Genomic DNA, 18,703 nt, shown 5'->3' on the forward strand with positions numbered 1-18,703 from the left:
CACCCTCTCAATCCTGCTTCCAAACATCTCTTCCTAACAGTTGATGTTGCTACCTTAATATTGCACTTTTCTTGCCATTCTCGCAGAAGCTGAGGACAGGTGAGCTTTCGATTGGCAAGGGATGTTCTTATCAGTACTCTATTTTCCCTTTTAGTTGACTTTCTGGGCTGACCAGATCTGGGCCTGTCCTGGGTAATTCCAAGCTACTTATGTTTCTGCAAAATTCTTATGACTGTACTCTGATTACAGCCGACCTTCCTTGCGATCTGGGGGCCAGTATATCCCTCTTCATGTAGCACCACAACTCGCACACGATCCTCCGCTGACAAAAATCTGAAGGCTCCCATCATAAAACTCTACAGTATGATTCAGCTAGATAGACCGACAGATAAAACAAACAAACAAAGCAGCAGATGTGATGCAATGTAATGCAATGTGATTGGCTGCCATATCCAGGTTATGATTGGTCACAAGAACCTCATCTGTGATTGGCTAATTTTGGATCTGAAGCTGTACAATATTTACTTGTGCTTTCAATTCCCATATTGATGCAATAATTTCAGGCAAAACGGCTTCAATAGATAAAAATATTACAGGGAGAGAATGCAAAATTGTATTCTGAACAAAACCATATATAATATGTCATATTAGCATCGAAGATATTCGACAGAAAACGTTTAAAACTTGAAAAATCAATTTATCCTATGCCTATGCAGGACTTTTGAACACCACTGTATATATATATATATATATATATATATATATATATATATATATATATATATATATATATATACAGTAGGGAAAATAAGTATTTGATACACTGCCAATTTTGCAAGTTTTCCCACCTGCAAAGAATGGAGAGGTCTGTAATTTTTATAGTAGATACACTTCAACACTCAGACACAAAATCTAAGCACAAAAAACAGAAAATCACATTGTATGATTATTACATAATTCATTTGCATTTTATTGCATGAATTATTACAGACCTCCCAATTCTTTGAAAGTGTGAAAACTTTCAAAATCATCAGTGTATCAAAAATCCACCCCCCCCCCACCCCCCCCCCACAGTGTATATAAATCATTTTAGTGGTTGTTCACTACTGGAGAAGCCATTCTTAACAGCTAAACTGCCCATAATAAAATTAAACAAAACTGCATATTGACCTTTTGAACTTAAATGGCAGCACTCCTCCGATGCTAGCACTGTGATTCATCTGTCGTTATTATGTCACATGATCACTACATCCAATTAGCGACTACAGCCTTCTACTATTCCAATGGATTGGATGATGGAATGGTGACGGCTGGACGTCGGGGGAGCAGCACTGGGTTGGGAGGTAAGTATATTTATGGCCACATTGGCTGTTGAGAAAGATTTCCTGGGATACAACCTGTATTATAACTCAGAGCTGCATGCAATATTCTGCTGTCGTTGGAAACTACCTGTAATCTTGTTATCAGACACAATTTAGCTAACCTTCTCTAATGTAGTGACGTGAGGCTGGTAATACAGATTGGATAGCTGTCTGACAAAGCTCATTCCACCGACAGCTACCTCTGCCAACACCGGGCCCACCAGGTAGACATGTATGCTCTGCCAAGCATGCATGTGTTCTCAGAAGCATCAGGGCCGTAAACCTCTGCTAGACTCCTCCAATTTATCTTTCCCAGAGCACAGGGATTAGGCAGCTGAAATCTAAGTGCCTGATGCTTCTCTCCCCGGACAGCTGAAACTGAAGACGAGTAGAGAAGCCCTTGCATGGATCAGATGGACGTCAAATCCCACTGAAATCCATGGGTTTAGCCAATGTGAACAGTCTACAGAAGTTCAGGCTCGCCTATGAGGAGATGTTCCACAGTTATTATCTTATCCATCATGCATCTCCAATACCACAGTCAGCCTGCCATCTTTAAAATGTATGTAATTTTTATTCCATCCTCATATTAAAATATTGCATCCCATCAGCAGGAGCAGTGTGAACGTAGACACACGTTTTGACCAGTTATCGGTCATATTCCTACCCTGATATATACACTAACTTACTACCTTTTAACATCAATAGCTATTCCTCAATTGATGAGACCACCAAAAAAAATCAATAGATAATACATAAATATGTAAATGTATAAAAAATGAATTGTATAGAAAATACACAATAAATCATTGAAAATAAATATACCGTACATTAATTAATTGGTGTAATTCATGCCATTAGGGAATCTGGCATTAGTTTTTAGTATCCAAAATACTTCCCTGATTTAAGGGGTTGCCCATTACTAGGACAGCCCCTTCTTAAACTTAATGTTATGCTCTGATAAAATAATAAAGCCTATACCCGCCTCCCGTGCTGGTGCCGTTCCCGTGGTGTCTGCACTCGCGGTCCCAGGGCTGTGATGTCCGGCGCCCAATCAGCGCTGGCGTTACTGTCCCCGTCATCGGGCAAACTGACCTTGCCCTTCTGAGACATACAGCCGATACCTTGTGGAAGGATCTTTTGAAGACTTGGCTCCTGGTACGGAATAGACAAATATTTCTTAATTATTCTTTTTATTGACATTGAATTGTAAATTATAATTTCTAGAAAAAAAATGAGAATTTTGTTGATTTTTCTTTACATTTCAGTTTATTATCTGCTTTTTATGTAGTAATGACGAACTTGCTGATTTTCAGTACCTCCCTTCTTGCACAATGGTAATGGGAATACACCAATCATTAAAGACTTGTGTATTGGAGCAGATTTCCTTGTCTCTGACCATATGGAATAGTTTATGGTATAGTTGGTATATGTGGGACGGCAACTGCTTGCTTCTAAATTTGTCAAAAGTTGCCAAAAGGTTTGAAAAAAATGTTTGTAAAAACCTTATTTGATTTATTATCTCCCCATAATAAAACTTAGAAATGGCAGATCTGGAATAAATACATTTTAAGTTTAACTCATTATTGTTAATTCGATCGAGGGACTCCGGTACGCCGCCTCATCGCCCACCTCAGTCCCAAACAAGGAGCATCTCATTGATGAATCAGCTTTACTAGACTATATACTGCAAAAAAGGATTGGAGGTAGAAAAAAAAAGTCCTTCTCACTGTGCCACGTACAGCACTGATAATGAAGTGGATGCTTTATACCGCATGGGTTGCAAAAAATAATGATCGTCAGACATGAAAAAAAGGTGTCATAGCAAAAAAATGGGTCTCCTTGAGGGACCCAATGCCTGAGATAATAGGTTTTTATAAGGTTGTCCTGTCTAAATTGATAAGCAATGTGCGCTATGAGGATTCACCAGTTTCTAAGCCAGGACAGGAGGCTATGTATGTGTTATACACAGGGCTGTAGAGTCAGAATTGTGGAGTCGGAGCCCATTTTGTTGGAGTCAGAGTCGGTATCATGGAAATTGAGGAGTTGGAGTCAGAGGTTTGGCTTACCAACTCCACAGCCCTGATATGAGGGAGTTGTGGAGTTGGAGTCGGTGTCATAGAAATTGTGGAGTCGGAGTTGGAGGTTTGGCTTACCAACTCCACAGCCCTGGTATGAGGGAGTCAGAGTCATGGAGTCGGAATCGGTGTCATGGAAATTGAGGAGTCGGAGGTTTGGCTTACCAACTCCACAGCCCTGGTATGAGGGAGTCAGAGTCGCGGAGTCAGTGTCATGGAAATTGAGGAGTCGGAGTCGGAGGTTTGGCTTACCAACTCCACAGCCCTGGTATGAGGAAGTCGGAGTTGTGGAGTCGGAGTCGGTGTCATGGAAATTGAGGTGTCGGAGTCGGAGGTTTGGCTTACCGACTCCACAGCCCTGGTTATACATACTCCAGGCCAGATCCTTTTCAAAACTACAGCAAGCAGTCCAGCAAGTGCCACATCACTGGAATCCGGGTCTCTAGTAAGTATGTGACTTACAGAGCTACCCGATAACGCCTTTAATTAGGTTGCATAAAACTTGGTAAAGTCTCCAGAAAGCAGCAGAGCACTGGCATTGTGTTCTTTAATCTACTAAATTAATGAATGTGACTTCCAGATCTATTTAAATTGTCCGTGAATTCAAACAAAATTATTTTTCCCTGAAATCCTGACTGACTTTGGCACTTTCAATCGTGAGGATTAACTGAGCACGCTTTTATTCACGAGAAGCCATCAAACTCTTCCGTTATTGCAAGATCTGCTCTCTGGCATAAAACTTTTATTGATATATTAACATGCAAATTAAACCGTGGCACACTAAGGTTTTTACACAGCCCTGTTTTTCATTTAAAACCTGTATATCTCAGATTTTACTACCTGTGCTCCTAGTTTTACTGCTAAGTAGTGACAGTGCATTAAGAAAGTAAAAAAAAAAAAGAAATCAGATATTTCAATGTTTCCAGTGGGCAGAGAGCCAGAAATTCCATCAGATAAGATAAAGTAAGTTAAATAGGGTTAGGCAGTTCAGGCAACTTCTACAATGCCGTACTATGACATGCTGAAAAGATAAATGGAGGTTCCTTCTTCTTGACCTCCTCTCTATTAGTCAGGCTCAAGAGCAGAATCAAGCGTGGTTCTCGACCGGCAATGCAGATTGGTTTTAGTCCGCCAGTACAATGTTTGATCAATAGCCGCCAATGTAGTACTTTCCTGAATAGTAAGAATCTGACTGTAGGATGTAGCGTCACTCCATTTTAGAGATGGTCATCATCACATTTTCTAGTTTTGGAGCAAAGAATGTGAAATCTCTGCTTGTAGTTGAACTGGGCGTTTCTTTAGAGACTTCTCTTTGGGAGTGCACTTTCATCCCAAATTCCCAGATGCTGCCAATCACAGCTTGGCAGCTGATTTCACAGTCTCAAATGACCAAGTTGCGATTGGTGGAATCTGGGAGGGAGGAGTGTAAGCACAAGCCCCCAGAGAAGACTCTGGAGAAACGCGACACTGCACTACAATCAGAGATTTCACATACTGCGATCCAGAAGAAACAAATGTGAATATATCTGGAATGGAGCGGCACAGCACAAAATGGAAAAGAGCAGCCGAATCGGGGGAGCACAGGGATTTTTACTAAGTACTTAATTCAGTTTTTTGAGCAAGTGACAGGTCTTCTTTAATCTTTTCTAAAAACAAAACAAAAGCTATAAATCATTCTCCTCGGGTCCCCCTGTTCTACAGTATTAGATGCCGGCTGCAGATTTTACACCATTTTTAATGTGACAGGTTCTCTTTAACCATACATTGGGTGAAAAATAAAAAGTTTCCAATGATCATAGATTCTCATGTATTTGGAGCTCCATCATTTGTGCTGCATATTTCTTTTTCTACTAATTCACAATTAAGTTATATTTGTTCACCGTGGTACAGATATAAAGGACCAGAAGCCTGGTAACCGGACACAAGTTCTGCCCGACCCCGACTCACGTTCTACTTGTAGATCCTCGACCTCTTTACATGTAGTCAAAGATTACAGCAACTCAAGAAGGACCACAGGATTTCAGGCACAGCCGCACAGGCTTCCCCATAATGCTTAGCAGATATCACACATAAACAAGGAAGAAAAAGACTAGACCAATAACGGTATGCACACCCATAGAATATACAAAATATCAAAAACTTTTATTACACCTCAAAAGGACAAGTACATAGTAAAACCATTTTAAAAGGCCTGAATACAGTACCATAGGCCGCCACCCCTGAATACATGTTACAAAAAAATAATAATAACACACATAGATAAAGTGCTTAATATTAAATATATACAATGTCTCCTGTTTATGCAGATAGTATTTCAAATCACAAGATAATACATGCCACAACCAATGAACATACACTGACCAGTAATCAATTTGCTGAGATTCTATAGACAGAACATATCAGTATAGAGTTTTAAATGAGCATGCTCACTGTCCTGTTCAATATAGATAGAATAAAGGCATGAAGTGTTAAATGAGCATGCTCTTTACCCAGTGTATTGATAGCATGAATAAGACTATCTGAACATGGGCATAGACTATACGCCCAAGACCTTAATCAGTCACATACTAATCCCCCCCTATTACTTGAAATACGCAGAGAGAGATCTATCGCAAGTCTGGCACAATAGCCTGCATAGAATTGAGGTTAATATACAAGTATTCATAATGAATAAAATACACTGCACTTTATCCATGTGTGTTATTATCATTTTTTTATAACATGTATTCAGGGGTGGCGGCCTATGGTTCTGTATTCAGGCCTTTTTAAATGGTTTTATTGTGTACTTGTCCTTTTGAGGTGTAATAAAAGTTTTTGATATTTTGTATATTCTATGGGTGTGCATACCGTTATTGGTCTAGTCTTTTTCTTCCTTGTTTATGCATTCTACTTTACTGGCTAGGTTTTGCACCCCATTTTTCATTATCTGCGCAGGAGGGCACCGCTTATCTATATTTATAATATTATAGCAGATATCACACCACATGGTATCAGATAGCCAATCAGGAGGGACTATATAGCCTGTGTAAAATCCGAGGCAGGGAATGCATCGGTCATTTTAGGGTGAATCTGGATACATGTGGTCAAATATCAACTAGACTGTATCCGGCCTCACTTAATGCAAGTGTATTGAGTGAGGTCGGATATAGGGTATTCGAAATAGGGCCGGAAGTATGCAAATTGTATAATTGCAGTCACCTGACCATCTGCTGCATTTTCTGAATCCCATAGCTGTCCCTGGCCTTCACAATCTATCCCCTATATAGGGATATGGATTTAATAAGGAACCCTGGACATAGATCATGGAGTTAGTGGCTGTTCAATGGTGTGAGCTGAATGCAATATGGGTCACCAAGGAGGGTCAATGCCAAAATGGCACGTCATGGACAAAATCCATGATCTCAGTCCAGTGTTCCCTGTTAAATCCAGATCCCTATATAGGGGTTAAATTGTGAAGACCAGGGAGCGGATGGTCAATATTCAAGCCAGGGTCAGAAACTGGGATAAATCAGGATGACACAACAAGAGCACACAACAGACATACTCTATAAATCAGATTCCAGAACTAATGACTGGCAGTGGAAGTCAGAGCTTCAGGGGCTTAACTAGCTGACAGCCCCGCTAAGGCTCTCAGCTAGAAGTGATCATAACCAGAGCAAAACGAACCCCATAACCCCCTGATTAAGCAGCACCAAAAGTCATAGTTAAAAAAAACAAAACATGATTGTCGCTTTCACAAGCAATAAAGGTGCGCCGCTGCCCTCCGGCCAAAACGGTAATAGGAGACACAAGTTGGTAATGTTATAACATTGCATAGAGTGTGTTATAGCACAGCAGTAATAAACAGTGACCATCAGTTTACCCATAGCCATATGTGTTGAGGTCACTTGGATACTACTGTGTTTACGACACAGAACTTGAAAGGAGTTGGATACAGTCCTAGGATACATCAGAGTGTTACACACGTCTTCTCCGGCTAATTGGAAGCTTTGTAATACTTGCAATTGAATAAAAAAAAAATGGCACATCTGAATTTCAAAAGATTTGCTCATCTCCAGTATCAATATTAACCCCTTCATCATTCTACGCCACCAGAGAGATAAAATGTATGCAACTTGAGGCTACCATGAATACTATTACCTGTCAAAACATTTTACCAAAATCTTAGCAAAATATTAATGTTTTCGCATCCGGACACATCACTCGTTGTCTCAGCTACTTATTATTTGCTTAAGTCATTTTTTTCTATTTTTCAGGGAAAATGAGAGCACACGGGGTTAAAAATGGAACATAACATTGACATCACAAATGTGGATATTGATCGATTTTTTTTTTTTTTAAATCTCTGGTTGATGATATGTCGTGTACATCAATCTGACATATTAACTGCCTGTTAGTGTACGAGTAAGATATAGCTGAAGAGAACGGGAGACATTATATTGACGGAATCCTGAACTTCACACAAAGTGTTCTATGCAAATAAAGTGATATTTATTCTTGAAAATTGTCTAAGACTGCACTTAATACAATTTTCGTTTTTTCTCCTTGAACTTGTTTTTTTCTGAGCAGTGATTATTACCTATTATAAGCACAAGGAGGAAGATACAGAGCAATGATTTATTCAAACAAACTTTAATTCTTTAAATAGTAAATAGATATACACATTACAAATATTAGTAATAAATGGCTAAAACACAGGATGAATGCCCGAAAACGCTGATATAAGCCCCCATAACCCACACTCCCCAGGTGTAATGCCGGTCTAAAGGCAAATTAGTAAGTCACTGTATTGTGCGGGACATTGGTGCGGCCAAGACGGTGACCGATATCTCAGATCTTAAACCAATCCCACGTCATTTTCTGTTAAATCATAAATGTAATGCAAATTTACTGAAAGTGAGGGGAATTGATGCCCTACATTTGGGCGTTCGGGGTGGGGACAATAAAAAGCTGCTCGCACAAAAAGAAACAAGGTGGATAGTGCGACTTGGCACTATGTCACCAGTGGGCCTTAATGAGACTCTAAGCTTTGCCCCTTATCTATGAGTTGGTTATATCCTCCCTGCTCCACTAGTCCTGGGCATGCGCCTGGTACGGTTCCTCATCCTGCAGCTTTTCTGTGATTGTTAATCTATTATTATGGTCCCTCCCGCCTTGGATGCCCTCATCCCCGCTATCTGGTGGGATCTTGGTTTTACCTTTTTATATGTATTTCTGTGTTTTTTAATTTTTGTTTTGTTTATATTATCAGTGAGATTTATGGACCCGATGCTGCATGATGTACCTTGTAAATGTACCTTTGGCCTCAGTGATACCACTATTATGGACACCACCCTAGCTGGGTTAAAGTGGATTCACCATGACATCTGCACAAGATGAGATGGGAAATCATCATTTTTATGGACATGTATTTGACAGATGGAGATCGGTCTCGTGGATCCGACGCACAGAAAATGGACATTGTCTATAATTTAATTTATCCTGTGCATCGGGCTGTGATGTGTGCAGTATTTGTCTGGTGGATTCCTTAATCCATTCATTTGATGGATATTGATAGTGCATTGTATTGGTGTCCCCATTCTTTATATTTACATATTGTCTCCAATGGTGGCCGTGCGCATCGCGCTGTGGCCCGCCTTGTCCTGGTGTGGATCGGCGTCTCCTGGCCTTTTGGGCACGCTCCGGGTACTTTTTTGTGCCCTGCGCGTGCGCACTTGACCTGACGCTTTGATCCACTGCTAGGACCTGCCGGGCGCAGTGCGCATGCGCCGACAGCGCTACTTTCATTGGCCGCTGGTCATCATGTGACCGGGGCCATGGGTTATTTTAAGGTCCTTCTATGCAGCAAGGAGTTATCCCCCTGAGGAAGTGGTCCTGTGCGGCCATGAAACGCACGTTGGGGCTTTTTCCCCATCAGTCTCCCCACCCGGTCTTTGCTTTTGGTAAGTGTCAACACTTTTTCCACCTGTGTATTAATGGGTTTTATCACTGGGTCCCCACTTGGGCGGTTTAGCCTGGTTTCATGGGTGCTACTATGCACCTAGTGTGTTTTCCCTGTTTTTTCCACCCCTAATATAGGGGGTTAATACAGTGACTTACTAATTTGCCTTTAGACCGGCATTACACCTGGGGAGTGTGGGTTATGGGGGCTTATATCAGCGTTTTCGGGCATTCATCCTGTGTTTTAGCCATTTATTACTAATATTTGTAATGTGTATATCTATTTACTATTTAAAGAATTAAAGTTTGTTTGAATAAATCATTGCTCTGTATCTTCCTCCTTGTGCTTATGATCTAATAGAGCTGATTTTTTGAGTCGGGGGTCCTATTGGGCGTGCTTTGTCCGCCAGACCCCGTTTGTACTCACACGATGTATGTGGGATTTCTGTTTCTATTACCTATTATAGTAGTATTTTAAACATTAGTATTTTCATTATAATTAAAAAGTTATTAAATTCAGTTTACAGGTTATTTGGTCACAGTAAAAAAAAAAGTCAGCTAAACAGAGAAGTTGACGCATTTATTTAAATGCGCACTGATACGAAATATAAACATATACTGTACATACATTAAAATGCGACATTAACCAATCTTTTGAAATTTGATTTGGCGGCTTCACCAAAATTTGTCAGGAAATTCACTTTGCAGTAAATCAATTCACTGCTAGTCAAAATAACCTGTAGCCTCCAATTACTATGAAAAGATATGTATGACACTCTGAGGTCTTTTATGACTATCCAAAATGTCTCAGTGCAGAGGGATCATCATTATTCCCATTTGCACATGGAAACATGAGAAGCAATGGGATGAATCTGAAAGGGAGAAGATACAGATTAGATATTAGAAAAAACTTTTCGGCAGTGAGGGTGATCAATGAGTGGAACAGGCTGCTATGAGAGGTGGTGAGTTCTCCTTCAATGTAAGTCTTCAAACAGAGGCTGGGCAGACATCTGTCTGAGATGGTTTAGTGACTCCTGCATTGAGCAGGGGGTTGGACACGAGGACCCTGGAGGTCCCTTCACACTCTAACATTCTAGGATTCTATGAGAGCATTCCAAGAAGGGAGGCGCCGGACCAAGACCTGCGACACCCATGGGACCACAATGCCCCGAAGGTGAGTATAATAAAAGCTCAGATCGGGGGCATATATACAGCATTTTAGTATGCTGTATATCAGGGCTGAAAGGTTGTGGCCGTATCTCATCTCGGTCAAACCTGGTGACAGGTTCGCTTTAAAGGTGCAAAGATTTCTGAAATGATTCTTCTTGGTGTGATCTTTTTTACATGACAAAAATGTAGCATTCCAACAGGGTTGTGGAGGCTATTTATCTCTCATAAGACAGAGAAGATGTGATGCGGATGGTTTGGTAAGCTGGGCTGAATCACTGAGCTAAAAGATAGCCGTCTGCCATTGATTGCACTTTTCTACAATATCGCTGACGCGAGTGAACGCAGGATTTCTATTCTTGGAGCATTTTGAAATTCTTTCAGATTGTAATTGGAGAACTGTGTTACTACATAGACTAATAGCAGGCTATGCAATCGCCAAGAAGGGTTTGTACATATCTGTAATGTCGTATATCCATCCAGTCTATAAGGTCGGCAAGTCCTGCAATGCATACCCTACCATTGTAATACCACAAGAAATCCACCTGCACAAAATATATTGAAAAGATACAAAGCTTCTAAACACACGCCTGCCTGTACTCACCTAAAGGGGGCTATCCAGGACAATTTTTTTTTACTATGGGTCTAAAAACTAACATGCAGTTATTTACAAACTACCTGCCCGATGCCATTCTCAGCTGGCACAGAGTGGTCAAAGACCACTGCAGACAGCAATTCAGTGGCTTCCGCTGACGTCACGTCGACAGAGCCACCGTTCTCGCCTGTTGACGGAGCGTGACTGCTGATGTCATGCTGATTGACAGCTGGCTCCCTGCTGCCTAACTATGAGAAGCCGGATTTCAATCAGCATGACAAGCAGCAGTCACGTCCCGTCAATGGAGCAGCCCGGAAAAAGAAGAGCTCCTCTGTAGCCGTGGAGCTACCGAATCTCCATCAGGAATGGCTACTGACTGCTCTGTTTCGGTGCCAGGTACAACAAGCAGTTGGTGAGCAGCTAAAAGCCTGTTAGTTATTAGGCCCATAGTAAAAAAAAAATCATCCCGGATAACCTCTTTATTCTTCAGTGATGATGGGAGCATTTTCCTTTGTGTTTTGTGGTTGCTCTGATGTTTTTTCTGAATAGTTAAGATTAAATTGACAACTGGGAGTTAATGGATTTTACTTACTGGTGTTGCTTGAAACAAAGGTCAGACCCCCAAAGATAAAACATTGGAGGCCTATCCTTGGTATATCCAATCAATATTTTAAGTAATATTGACCCTCAGTAAGAGATGGCATTTTGCTAGGATATCTGGGGATCAGACCTTTGGAATCATCACCAATCCGGTGAAGAAAGGGGCCTCCACTACTCCCCTTCATGTTTTTTCCTACACATAGGAATGGTCCCAACCACTCACTGAAACCGGGATGTAGTCAAGTAAACTGGGCCTTCAAAACTCCCACTCTGCATAGGAAAAACTGTGAAGGATTAGTGCTTGTCCCACAGGTCATCAGGAGCTGGCTAATGAGCAGCATTGTTGGCTCAGTGGGTAGCAGCACTGTAGCCTGCAGCTTTGGGATCCGGGCTTCAAATTTCATCAAGGACAACATCTGCACCGGTGTTTGTATGTTCTCCCCGGGTTTGCATGAGTTTCCCGTCACACTGCAAAAACAGACTGGGATTTTAGATTGTGACGTAATGGAGCCAGCGATGATGATGTAAAGCATTGTGAAATATAACGACTCTATATAAACAAGCGTAATAACTAAAAAAAAAACAATATGTCATCATCTACTAAAATAGCAAGCCCCCTTTAATACTAGGGAAAAAAAAAAATTTTTGCCCTTCTACATCCTACCCAGAGGGCAAATACCAGGTACGACAATCATATAGGGCCCTACGCTATCTGCTGACCAGCGGGAACTTACTGCCAAAAAATAATTGATGTCAAATTGTTAAACATTTTTTTTCCAAAGTTTTAATTAATGAATGATAATATATTAGGCAAAAACTGGATAACTACGAAAAATCCTTGGGGCTATCACCTTATCTGCAGCCCTCGTGACTAATCTGCCCAGCTGCAGTCATCCACCCCTGGTTTACATATGGCTACATATTAATTAAGAATTGCCGTCCAGAGAGGGATAGTAATGGTGGTTATATTTGTATTAACAGGTGAAATTATTTTCTTCCAATGTTTCAGAGCAATGAAAGCCTCAATGAATATAATTATTTTATTTTACATATCTAGATAGATACAGAGAGATGCATATGTATATACAGTATCTCACAAAAGTGAGTACACCCATCGCATTTCTGTAAATATTTTATATATTTTCAGGGGACAACACTGAAGATCTGACACTTTGATACAATAATAATAATACAATAGTCAGCGTGCAGCTTGTACACACTTAGGGGTGTACTCACTTTTGTTGCCAGTTTTTTAGACATTAATGTCTGTGTGTTATTGAGTTATTTAGAGGGCACACCAAATTTACACTGTTATACAAGATACACTGACTGCTTTACATTGTATCAAAGTGTCAGATCTTCAGTGTTGTCCTATGAAAAGGTATATCAAATATTTACAAAAATGTGAGGGGTGTACTCATTTTTGTGAGATACTGTAGATAGATAAGTGATAGATAATAGATAGATATTAGATAGATGATAATAGATATCAGATCATAGATAGATCGAGAGATAGATAATAGATATATAGATAGATGCATATTGTAGATAATAGATAGATAGATAGATAATAGATAGATAGATAGATAGATAGATAGATAGATAGATAATATAGATAGATAATATAGATAGACAGATAGATGGAAAATAGATGATAAATAGATAATAGATAGATAGATGATAGATAATAGATAGATAATTGATAATAGATAGATAGATAGATAGATAGATAGATAATAGATAGATAATTGATAATAGATAGATAAATAGATGGATAAATAGATAGCTAGATAGATAGATAATAGATATATAGATAGATTGCGAGATAGATAGATAGATAGATAGATAGATAATAGATATATAGATAATAGATAGATAGATAATAGATAGATAGATAGATAATAGATAGATAGATAGATAGATAATAGATAGATAGATAGATAGATAGATAGATAGATAATAGATAGATAGATAATAGATAGATAGATAGATAGATAGATAGATAGATAGATAATAGATAGATAATAGATAGATAGATAGATAGATAGATAGATAGATAGATAGATGATAGATAGATAGATAGATAGATAGATAATAGATATATAGATAATAGATAGATAGATAATAGATAGATAGATAGATAGATAGATAGATAGATAGATAATAGATAGATACGATAGATAGATAGATAATAGATAGATAGATTGAACTGTAGCATTGTGTGATCGCCATGACTTCATATGTGTAGGAATAATGAATGATATTCCATTAGACGAGCCGATGGCCGCTGCCGATATCCAATGTTATCTGTTGTCATTCCATCCTGGAGATATACAATATTCTTCTGTTTAGTTCGGATCTTGGTTGTGAAATCTCATTACTTTTTTTCTGTCTTTTTACTTCCTTAGCCATTGGAAGGACTCTTATTCCTCGATACTTTAGCACAGTGTTTGAAGGGGGTGTCACTGATCTCTATTACATTCTCAAGCACTCCAAAGAATCATACCACAACTCATCCATCACCGTGGACTGTGATCAATGTACCATGGTCACTCAGCATGGGAAACCCATGTTCACCAAGGTAATAACAAAGCTGATTTCTTTCCCCATCTTTAAGAGTGATTGATTTTCCTGCTCTCGTAGTAATATATCGTTGCCTCCCCGACCAGATGCACAACTTTCATTTTTCAGCAGAGCAACAAACTGTTTAATTTATAAATATTTGCTTTCTATGAAATAACCATCGGGAGGGCGGCCATCACTCACCGCGGCCCTCCTGCTCAAAAACGGATATGAAAAAAAAACCCACAAAAAACAGTGTTACCCATAGCAACCAATCCATTTTTTTTCTCTCCAGGGCATGGATGTAAAAGAAAAAAGTTATTCAAGTGGTTGCTATGGGCAAGACGAATAATTTTTCGTAGAACAGATACCATGAATGAGTTTTATTAAAACCAGTGCAAAGAAAAAGAGAAAGTCCCGTCAGGAGCAGCGTGCCCAATTCTATTTCACTAGTTCCCATAGATCTTTGTTTAAAGGGGCCGTCTGGGGAATGTGTTTTTTTTTTGTAAAAACAATTCAGATTGTTTCAAAAAGAAAAACAGCACAATACTTAGCGGATAAATCCTTTGTCACACCCATTCTAATCCTTCCTACTCTCGCAATGAGATCCATGTAGTCACAGGGCCCTGTGACCGCTGCAGACAATTACTGGTCACAGCAGCAATCTTATACAGCCAGTGATTGGCAGCAGAGGTCACTTGTCCCCTTGACTGGAAGTGTGTGGGGAGCGGTGTAGAATCGGTGAGGTGGATAATAAAAACTAAAAGCTACTAATCCAACAGAGACAAAAAAAAAGTTAAGTAATTGTCTTGTGAGTTGTCCCCTTTTACAGAATCAGACACCGCTGCAATCAATCAGTAATCTCAGCGGCTCTGCCCGTGTACACAAAAGGCTCTGCTCAGCGCTGCAGCCAATCCCAAACCCTGAGAGCAGTGGTGGAGACTCAGCGCTAGACCCGGGGAAAGTGAATAAAGAGCAGTATGAGGGGTTTTAAGACAAATTGGGAATGGGATTTTCTGAAAACAGAAAACCCCTTTAGGCCACGTTCCCTCAATCACATTTTGGTGAGTTTTTGCTGTTGAAGATTTTCTGCACCCATTAGGCCACATGCACACATTCAGTATTTGGTCAGTACTTTACATCAGTATTTATAAGCCAAAACCAGGAGAGGAACAATCAGCGGAAACGTATAATAGAAACACGTCACCACTTGTTTTCGGTGACAAATGCAGAAAAACTAAATACTCAACGTGTGCACGTGGCCTTAGGTTTTTTACAACCGTTTTTATCAGGTTTCTGATGATCCAGTTTGTGTCTTTTGTTGGTATGTGTTGTCTTAAATAAAGCTGCTTTGTTTTTGATGCTTCCTGATATTTGGCTTTGACAAAACTTTATTGACAGAGTCCTGAGCGGATTACATGTGTTTTTGATGTGTTTTTGCCATGGAAATGCAATAAAAACACATATATGTTTTTATCTGCAGGTTTCTGCATCTAATGCTAATCTGCACCGAAAACTCGGTGTACTCGCAAGAGAGATTGACATATTGTAGATGTGAAACAAGCACCACATGTCAGTGTACACTGAGTAAAATAAAAGCACAGTGGGCATGAGATATCTATAAATCCCATCCACTCTGCTGGAACTGTAGGACGTAGCGTAGGAAATAAAAAATGTCAAAAATTGATCATGGGCACACAGCCTTAGGCCGGTTTCACACGTCAGTGGCTCCGGTACGTGAGTTGACAGTTTCCTCACGTACCGGAGCCACTGACACACGTAGACCCATAAAAATCAATGCATCTGTGCAGATGTCATTGATTTTTTGCGGACCGTGTCTCCGTGTGCCAAACACGGAGACATGTCAGTGTTCGTGGGAGCGCACGGATTACATGGACCCATTAAAGTCAATGGGTCCGTGTAAAACACGGACCACACACGGACCTTCTCCGTTTGCAGTCCGTGTGGCATGCAGGAGACAGCGCTACAGTAAGCGCTGTCCCCCCCACTGGTGCTGAATCCGCGATTCATATGTTCCCTGCAGCAGGGTTTGCTGCAGAGAAGATATGAATAATAGTGTTTAAAATAAAGATCTATGTGTCCCCCGCCCTCCCACCCCCTGTGCGTCCCCCCACCCCCTGTGCGCCCCCCCCCCCCGCTATTCTGAAAATACTCACCCGCTCCCTCGCAGCGTCCTTTCCTGGCCGCCCCTTCTACTGTATGCGGTCACGTGGGGCCGACGATTAGAGTCATGAATATGTGGCTCCACCTCCCATAGGGGTGGAGCCGCCTATTCATGACTGTAAATGAGCAGCCCCACGTGACCGCATACAGTGGAAGCCGCGGCCAGACCAGGAAGCACCGACAGCCAACGAGGGACCGGGTGAGTATTTTCTGAACAGCGGGGGGGCGCACAGGGGGTGGGAGGGCGGCGGACACATAGATCTTTATTTTAAACACTATTATTCATATCTTCTATGCAGCAAACGCTGCTGCACAGAATATATGAATTGCGGCTTCAGCACGATGCAGAGTGGGTACCACACGTGTGGTACCCACTCGGCACACGGGCAACGACCAATGGTGGACATAGTAGGTGTCAGTTCCCGCACCATGACATGCTATGTCAGTCATGCATTTAAACACACAGTGACAATTTAGTGCTGACAGTTGTCACTGACAGCTGAGCAGCACGGGAAGAGGTGTGTGGAGCCATGCCGATGGTCCCCGCACTCAGAGGGCTGTAATCGGTCAGCAAGTCTAACTGACCGATCACAGCATAGTCGCACAGGAAGTTCTGAAATATCAGCTCAGCACTGCTAGTGACCGAGATCCTGCTGTGACAGCCAGGGATGATGCCAGCTCTGCCTCTGACTGTTTAACCCCCTAAATCCTGCGATCGAGATCGAGCCAACATTTAGGATGCAGGGAGAGGGAGGGAGCTCCTTCTTCCTTCAGATTGGCTGACCGTTGCCATGGTTCCCAAGGTCGTCATGATGACCCCCGAGTCACCAAGCTACGTAAACCATCTTAGACCATGCTGAGAGCATGGTCTAAAATGCTTCTGTATAGGTTCTGCAGGTGCATTTCAATGCATTTTAACTGCTATCAAAGTAAAAACAAGTAAAAGTCCCATAGAGCGAATAAGTAAAAAAGGTAAAGAAAAATAAAAAAAATTGTACAAATATTTGTAAAAAAAATTATTTACAAAATGATAATCATTTTTAAAAAATATACCATTAAATACACATTTTTGTGTAAAATAAACAAAAAAGGAAAAACATTTTTGTTACTGGGAACAAGCGGTACAGTTCACGCTGTTCTCTGGCCCTGGCTGTCTGCTGAAGGCAGCTCTCTGAGATCAGCGAGACCAGGAGACAATGATGGGAGTTGTACTCGGCACCAGCTGTGTCCCTCTTGTGTAAAATAAATAATTAATTTAAAAAAATGGTGTGAGCTCTCGCACAGTTTTCATAACAAACAGAGGGAAAGCCCATGGCTGGGGGCTGATGTTAACAATCTGGGACAATGGACAATACCACATAAGGTTCCCAAGCCTTTCATGGTGAATTTATGGGGGACCCCAGAAAATAAATGATGTTGGGTCCCCCTATAAATTCAAATCAGGAAAGGTGTCAGGACTCAAATCCAGCAGCTCTTGTGCACCAGGCGGTAGCTCTTCCCTCTGAGCGATTCAGCTCACTGGACAGTTCCTTGCCAACCCAGATACTAGTACCGGTTTTGTTTCTGATTGTCTCCACCCTGAGTTCCTTATTGGCTCCACCCTAATTGAACACCTTACTTAAACATGGCATTGCACTTACTTCCTTGCGAGATTATTGAGCTACCAGCCTTTAGTCTAGCTTCCTTTCACCTGCTCCTTCAATCTAAGACTATACTGATGCTACCGTCTACCAATCCCTGGCTATTCCTGACTATGCTACCTGCTGATCCTTTAACTACATTGCTTCTACTGTGTACCGACCCCTCGGCTATTTCCAACTATGTTACTTGCCGCTGCTGCCCCTAGTGGTTGCAATGCCAGTATTCCAGCCCAGGTCAGTTCATAACAAAAGGCTATACAGACAGCTGTGGGTTGATAATAATAGCCTGGAAAGCGGTCAGAGATATTGCCCTCCTTCCCAGGCTACCGACATCAGCCCTCATCCGCCCCTGAAATGGTGCATCCATAAGGTGGGCCAAATCTGGCGCTTAGCCTCGCTCTTCCCACTTGCCCTGTGGAAGTTGCAAGTGGGGTGATAGGGTTGGTATTGATTTCACCTTTGTATTGTCAGGTGATATCACACCAAGGGGTTAGTAATAGAGAGGCTAGATGCCCTTATTACTAACCCCAAAGTATGTATTGAAAGAAACACACAGCAAGAATAAAGTCCTTTATT

General features: G+C 41.0%; 1 protein-coding gene across 4 annotated transcripts in view; it reads left to right on the plus strand.

The window, feature by feature from the left end:
* Nucleotides 1-18,703, plus strand: part of LDB2 (LIM domain binding 2) — a 415,373-nt gene that overhangs the window by 283,377 nt on the left and 113,293 nt on the right. For all 4 annotated transcript variants that reach the window (XM_077280012.1, XM_077280011.1, XM_077280010.1 and 1 more), the window contains exon 3: nt 14,150-14,322. In XM_077280012.1, coding sequence (XP_077136127.1) covers nt 14,150-14,322 — 173 coding nt within the window. The remainder of the gene's footprint in view (nt 1-14,149; nt 14,323-18,703) is intronic.

This window comes from Ranitomeya variabilis, chromosome 1 (genome assembly GCF_051348905.1).
Source record: "Ranitomeya variabilis isolate aRanVar5 chromosome 1, aRanVar5.hap1, whole genome shotgun sequence".
Taxonomy (NCBI): Eukaryota; Metazoa; Chordata; class Amphibia; order Anura; family Dendrobatidae; genus Ranitomeya; species Ranitomeya variabilis.